Here is a 7686-nt window from a genome sequence, read left to right as displayed (position 1 = left end):
ATCAGTTCAGCCCAGAGAAGTCTGCGAGGAATAGCTCTGGGGTCTGCAGGGCTATCTCGGGGGCGAGGGGAGGCGCAGACAGGTGTGTCCGCCTGGTGATTGGAGGCGACAGTGAGCCCCGGCGGGGACGGCATTTATTGCCGCATGTTTCTCGTAAGGGAGAGACGGGAGGTGCTCTCTTCCCACTCGCCCTGGCCTGGAAGGGAACCCGGAACTTGTCTGCCGTTTCCCAAAGCAGGAGAGGGGGTGGGCCGGCAAGGCCCAGACACTCCCACGGACCCGAGGTGCATGGGCCATCCGCCCCATCTCGGCGAGGGTGGCCTTTGACCGTCTGCCACATGACAGTTTCTAAATCAGGGAGTCTCAACTGCACTTCTAGAACCTCCGAGGAACTTTAAAAATACCGGTACCACACAGTCTCCTTTCCCCGCCCTCCTACCAAAGACTCAGTTTTAAGGAGTTTCAGGTGGGGCTCACAAACCGTGAGTTAAACACTGTCCAGTGTAAATCCTCACATTCCTTCTCAATACAGGGCCCATGCCATCTCCATCATGAAAGTCCAGGCAAAGCAGCAGGGCCTTAGGGATAGAATCTACTACCAAAACAAAACAGACACCTAGGACCGATAAATAAACAGGGTTGCGGGATACAAAAAAAAATATGCAAAAAATGTTTCTGCATGCTAGCGATCAAAAAAATGGAAAATGAAATCAGAGCACCATATTAAATAGCATAAACAACATCAGATACTGGGAGTAAATCTGATGAAAGGTGTACAAGACCTGTACACTGAAAATCCTGCTGAAATAAAGACCAAAATAAAAGGAGGTGCAGACACAAGTAGATCAGGAACTCCTATGCCACCTTCCAGATTGCTCTCTGATTCAAGCTGTGCATGCGTGCTCAGTGGAGAAGTTGTGTGGGACTCTTTGACCCCAGGAATATAGCCCACCAGACTCCTCTGTCATGGAATTTTCCCGGCAAGAATACTGGAGTGGGTTGCCATCTTCTTCTCCAGGAGATCTTCGGACTCAGGGATTGAACCTACATCTCCTGCATTGCATGCAGGTTCATTACCACTGAACCACCCGGAAAGCCCAGATTCAAGCAAAGCCCTATCAAAATTCCAGCAGACATTTTTGAAGAAATTGACGGGTCAATTCTAAGATTGCTTTGGAAATGCAAAAATCTAGAATGGCCAAAACAAGTTTGGAAAAGAACAGCGAGCGACGTTGGAGTGCTTACTCTACCTAACTTTAAGACTGTAAAGCCATGGTAATCAAAACAGTGTAGTGAAGGAAATGGCAACCCACTCCAGTGTTCTTGCCTGGAGAATCCCAGGGACGGGGGAGCCTGGTGGGCTGACGTCTATGGAGTTGCAAAGAGTCGGACACGACTGAAGCGACTTAGCAGCAGCAGCAGTGCTTATGTAAGGATAAACAGATCAATAGGACAGAATAGAATCCAGAAATAAACTCAAATATATATATGGTCAACCTGATTTTTGACCAAAGCACCTGTTCAGCTCAATGAGGAAAATAATTTTTTTAAAAAAGATGATGCTGGATATTGTATGAAAAACGGGGGGAAAGAAAGAACCTCAACCTCTACCTTAGTCTGTATACAAAAATTAAGTCAAGCAACCCAAACAAAAAATTCAGAACCATAAAGATTATAGAAGGAAACATCAAAGATACCTTCACGACCTAGGGGTAGGCAAAATTTACTAGAATAAAAAATAGAAGAAATGCTGAAATATAAAAACTTCTTACAAATTAAAAAGAAAATGACATAGTTTTAAAAAGGAACCCCCCAAATATTCAAATGGTCACTAAACACATGAAAAGGCACTCAGCATCATTAGTAATTAAATGTAAATTAAAACCATAATGAGGTACCATTTAACATCCATTAGACTCAAACCACGGAGAAGGAAATGGCACCCTACTCCAGTACTCTTGCCTGGAAAATCCCATAGACGGAGGATCCTGGTAGGCTGCAGTCCAGGGGGTCGCTAAGAGTCAGACGTGACTGAGCGACTTCACTTTCACTTTTCACTTTCATGCATTGGAGAAGGAAATGGCAACCCACTCCAGTGTTCTTGCCTGGGGAATCCCAGGGACGGGGGAGCCTGGTGGGCTGCCGTCTATGGGGTCGCACAGAGTCGGACACAACTGAAGCGACTTAGCAGCAGCAGCAGCAGCAGGCTCAAACAAAGAGACTGATGACATCAAGTATTGGTGAGAATGTGGAGCATCTGAAATTGCTGCTGGTGGGAGTCTAAAATGGTACCACCAATATGGAGGACAATCCCTGGTGGCTCAAATGGTAAAGAATCTGCCTGTAATGCAGGAGACCTGGGTTCGATCCTTGGGTTGGGAAGATCCCCTGGAGAAGGGAATGGCTACCCAGTCAAGTATTCTCGCCTGGAGAATTTCATGGACAGAGGAGCCTTTGAGTCCATGGGGTCACAAAGAGTCAGACAAAACTGAGCAACTAACACACACACAGGGCAGTCCTCATGTGCCTAGTCCAAACCTCACAGTCCTCAGCCACCATCTCCCTCATAAAAGTCTAGCAGGCTGCCCCTCATCCTCTCATAGGAGAAAAATGTAGCTCAGGTTGAAGGTGTGTGTTTGACATTCTGAGATTTGTTTGTTATTGGTCATTATAAGAACAGCTGCTGCTGCTGCTGCTGCTAAGTCTCTTCAGTCGTGTCCGACTCTGTGCAACCCCAGAGACGGCAGCCCAGCAGGCTCCCGAGAGCAGCAGTTATATTTAAATGGATAACCAACGAGAACCTACTTTATAACACAGGGAACTCTGCCCAGTGTTATGGGGCAGACTGGATTGGAGAGGAGTTTGGGGGAGAATGGATACATGTGTATGTATGGCTGAGTTGCTCTGCTGTGCAACTGAAATTATCACAACATTGTTAATCAGCTATACTCCAATATTGGAGAAGGCAATGGCACCCCACTCCAGTACTCTTGCCTGGAAAATCCCATGGATGGATGGTGGAGCCTGGTAGGCTGCAGTCCATGGGGTCGCTGAAAGTTGGACACGACTGAGTGACTTCACTTTCACTTTTCCCTTTCACGAATTGGAGAAGGAAATGGTGGTGCACTCCAGTGTTCTTGCCTGGAGAATCCCAGGGACGGGGGAGCCTGGTGAGCTTCCGTCTATGGGGTCGCACAGAGTCGGACACGACTGAAGCGACTTAGCAGCAGCATACTCCAATATAACATTAAAAGTTTAAAAAAAAAAAAAACAGTAAAAGTTACAGGAACTGAGTTCTAATCAGCTTCCCAGGTTCATTTCCTAGCCTCACCACTTACCTTCAAGGTGATAAGGATTAAGTGAATTAACATATGAGAAACATAGTGATAAAAAGAGCTGGCAGAGTGAGTACTGTCTAACTGCAGCTACTGTTTTTATGGTCACAACTGTTCTTTAATAAGAAAGAACAGTTTAATAATAGTAATAATGATAGTAAAATAATAGTAACCTATTGTTGGAGAAGAGAAGGCTGAGGAGACAGGAGAGCACTGCCTGCCACTCAACTGCCCTGTGACTTTGTGATCTTAACAGAAGTACAGGGACTTCCCTGATGGTCCAGCGGTTGAGAATCCACCTGCCAATGCAGGGGATTCGGGCTGGATCTCTGGTAGGGGAAAATCCCACATGGGGCTGAGCAACTTAGCCTGTGCGCCACAACTACTGAAGCTCACTCGCCTAGAGCTGGCGCTGCACAAGAGAAGCCACGGCGATGCGAAGCCTGCGCCCCTATTCGCCACAACTAGGAAAGCCCGCACATGGCAGCGATGACCAAGCATAGCAAAAGATAAATAATTCTTTAAAAAATAAAAGTGAAGCCGAAGACCAGACTCCAACTCTGATTCGTCCACCTAAATAGTTGGGTGACCTTTGCAAAATCTGTACGTTTCTCAGAGCCTCCAACTCTGGGCTGGTAGTTTTCTCCTTATCCAGTAAGCCTGTGACGAAGATCAGATCATGATAATGGATGCTGAAAAGACAGCCTGGTGACTGCTGTCCTTGGAGTCCCTGAACAGATGACCACTGGGTAAAGAAGGAGGAGATGTCTTTAGAGCTGCTTCAAAGACAGAACCAGGGCCGGAAGGCAGAAGTTACAGTGAGGTAAGCTGCAGCTTTACCTAAGGAAGAACTTTCCATCAGCAGTTGCTGCAGAGATAAGTGACATTCCTGACACGAAGGAGTCCATCACTTCGGGGGGGGCGGGGGGTGGGGACAGTGGCTTTTTGTCCCTGCCAGGCCTGCCAATGCAGAGCCTGCTTTCCAGATCCTGTGGGGGGAGTGGGGGGCAGTGCAGGGTCCCCCGCAGGGTCAAGGTTGGATGGCCTGGCTCAGAGCCTTCCCCTCCCTCAGTGCAGCTCTCTAAGGGGAAGGAAGATTCCATGACCTTCTTTGCTGTCCAAGAATGCCACACTCTTCCTTAAAACCAGCCTCAGTCCCCCCAAGGATTGAATGAAAAAAATACGCTCTTGGGCTCTGTTTGCCATGGATGTGGCTTTGTCTGGCCCCCTCTCTTGGGTGAAAAAAAGACCTTTGTTAACCAGAAAGTGGATGGGGATTGCTGTGGCTGACCTTTCACATTGGACTCTCAACACCTCCTTGCTTAATATGAAGGTCTTCAGCCTTATCCCCTTTCCTGGAAGTTACAGAACAGCCCAGAATACCCCTCCCCCTCTGCTGGCCACACTCCTGCCACCTGCAGTTGGGCACCTGGGCTGACTTTGCCTCCAGTTATCTCACAAGCTCCTCTATCTCTTCCAAGACTTCCACCCCTTCCCTGCTCCCCAGTCCGAGTCACCTATCTTGCCTCTGCCAGCACCCACACCAGCTAGCAGCATGAGTCACACGCAGGTCCCCACCCACCAGGCTGCATCAACCTGTCCCCCCCCCCCTGCCTCTCTCCTGGAACAGGAACCAATAACCCGGATGCTTCCCTTCTCCCCCTCCCTCCCTCTGGACTCCTGCTGCTCCCCACAGGCTCCCACCAGCCCCCATCCCTGGATGGCTTTGCCTGGCCCCTCCTTAAACTGCAATGGGAGAAAGAACTTTGAAAGCAAACATACTTGGTCTTCGACTCAGCTACTGACCCTAGATTCACTGGCTTCTATGTGATGGGGAGGCGACGGATTTTTGAATCTGTTTCACCACCAGTTCCCTGTGTGAACTTAGGCAATTACTTAACTTCTCTGGGCCTCAGTTTCGTCATCTATAAAATGGGAGCAATACTGGTATCTACATAAGAGATCTGTTGTGAAAATTAAATCATTTGATTAATATAAATTTTTGTTTGGCACATATTAAGTACTATATGTGTTAGCCATTATCATTGGTGTTTTTTCTTTCTTTTTTTTTCTTTTGGCCACACTCTATGGCATGTGAGGTCCTAGTTCCCTGACCAGGAATTGAACTGGCATCCTCTGCATTGGAAGTGCGGAGTCTTAACCGTTGGACCACCAGAGAAGTTCTCGTTGTTATTTTTTATTATTACTTGCAGTTTGACCCTGCTCAGTTACTTCACCTCCACTTCCTCATCTGCAAAATAGAAATAATAATGCCCGTCTCCATGGACCGGTCAAGATTAAATGAGGTAGTGCTTAGAGAACTCCCAGCGCAGGATCGAACACACAGTAGGGGCTCCATATCCTGCCCCGGCTTTGAGGCGCCTTCTCTGACTCCCCTCCTATCCAGGGTGCTGGGTGTCTCCCCACTAACTCCTGCAGGAGGGACTGTTTTATTCGGTGAGAATACCTGCCTCCCAGCCTGCAAGCCCCAGAGGCCAGGGCCCTGGTTTTCATCCCCTGGGGCGTTTTCCTCTACTGCCCACAGCCTTGCACCCTGCGGAACCTTGGAAAATATGCAGGCCTCAACAGATTAACCTTACACTGTCCGTCTCTCACCCGCATCTTTCAACCACAGTCTTTATTGAGAACCTACTATTGGCTAGTTCCTCCCGCTTGCCTGCCCTCCCCTCCCCACTGCCCCAGGGGATGAGGGTGGGGGAAGTAGGGGAAGGAAGAGGGCTGGGAGCACTGAGGTTGGGAAGAAGAGAAGCAAAGCCGCAGGCACCAGGGGAAGAGAAAGAAGGCTGAGAGAGGGAATAAGACAAGCTCAGAAATGAGATGTAGGGACTTCCCTGGTGGTCCAGTGGTTAAGACTCTGTGCTTCAATGCAGGGGGTGCAGGTTTGATCTCTGATCAGGGAACTAAGATCCTACATGCTGCACAAAACAAACAAAAAAACCCCCAAACAAACGAAAAAGAAATGAGATGTAGCATCTGAGCAGAAACTCCATTATTCCACATTCACATTTTGGGTATTAAGAAGAGACAGGGTTTGCAATCAGGCAAACAGGGTGGAAAAGACTCTGATACTGGGAAAGGTTGAAGGCAGGAGAAGTGGGCAACAGAGGATGAGATGGTTGGATGACATCACTGACTCGACGGACATGAGTTTGAGCAAACTCAGGGAGATAGTGAAAGACAGGCAAGCCTGGGGTGCTGCAGTTCGTGGGGTTGCAAAAGAGTCAGACATGACTTGGTGGCTGAACAACAACCACCACAAACAGGGAAAGTCACAGTGGAGTCTGTGACCGTGTGCCTTAGCGCTCTCTGCCTCAGTTTCCTCAAGCGTAACCCAGGAATAATAACAGTATCTGCCTCGGAGGATTGTTGGAAGAATTAAAGGAGCTGCCCGAGGAGTTCCTAACTGCATCCGGTGGTCTGGTGCATGAAGCAGCTTCTCAGTAACTGGCCTCTTAACCTGGGCCTCATACAGGAGTTTATCAGTGAAGTGGAAGAGCAGTGTTTTCTCTGTAGGACAGGATGTCCCAACCCTGATCAGCTCATGACACTACACCACCCCTGATATGTGACCAATCCCAGTCACTCGCAATTGCACGCACACCTCATTTGTTTCCACACACACATCCATGCGTTCACATACACTCTCACTCATAAACCTTACACTCTGACTCTAGCTCACAATTTTTATGGTACCTGTCCCAGTGCGCTGAGGTTATTTGTTTATATGCCTATCTCTTCCATCTTATCTTTCAATACGTAGCAGAGTACTTGGCCTTCAGCAACGATTGTTGTAGGAATTATTGATGAACCCATTCGCTGGGTGCCTAGAGCCATATCTGGCCTGCCGGAGGTGTCCCAAGGTGTGAGGTGTGGCAGGACCGAGTGAACACACAGGTGTGTGTAAGCACCCAACTCTGCCCTCCTGTCTTCTCCATGGTTACCACCATCCCCTCTGGCTTCCAAACCGAAAATTGGCAAAGAACGCTGGGTGAAACCCAAAACTTTAGGACACACCCAAACACCACACCTGGACAGGTGGACCGCACAGCGCAACAGGGCCACCTGGGCCTCTGGAGGAACAGCCTGGCCAGGGCAGCTTCCATCCTGTCCTGCTGTCCTGGCTCTGGGACTACACCCCCACTCACCCCCCAACCCCGCCTCGAGGCTCATGGAAGGCTCCATCACCACCGCTCCCCCACTTTGCTCTCTCCAACACAAACTGCCCTTCTCAAACCGGACCACCCTGCCAGGGCCCAATACCAGCCAGCTCCCACCACCACCACCACCACCGCCCCCCCTCCCCACCTGCAGTCATCTCCTTGCAGGATCT

The 7686-nt window shown here is 49.1% G+C and overlaps 1 protein-coding gene across 1 annotated transcript in view; it reads right to left on the bottom strand.

The window, feature by feature from the left end:
* The window catches only part of SCNN1A (sodium channel, non-voltage-gated 1 alpha subunit), a 24862-nt gene that overhangs the window by 15633 nt on the left and 1543 nt on the right, over positions 1-7686 (bottom strand). Inside the window, exon 4 of the mRNA XM_010845198.1 lies at positions 4176-4324. Within this exon, the coding sequence (XP_010843500.1) occupies positions 4176-4324 (149 nt within the window). The remainder of the gene's footprint in view (positions 1-4175; positions 4325-7686) is intronic.

This window comes from Bison bison, unplaced genomic scaffold, assembly GCF_000754665.1.
Source record: "Bison bison bison isolate TAMUID 2011002044 unplaced genomic scaffold, Bison_UMD1.0 scf7180017864213, whole genome shotgun sequence".
In the NCBI taxonomy this organism is placed as follows: domain Eukaryota; kingdom Metazoa; phylum Chordata; class Mammalia; order Artiodactyla; family Bovidae; genus Bison; species Bison bison.
This window is presented reverse-complemented; position numbering and strand designations above follow the sequence as displayed.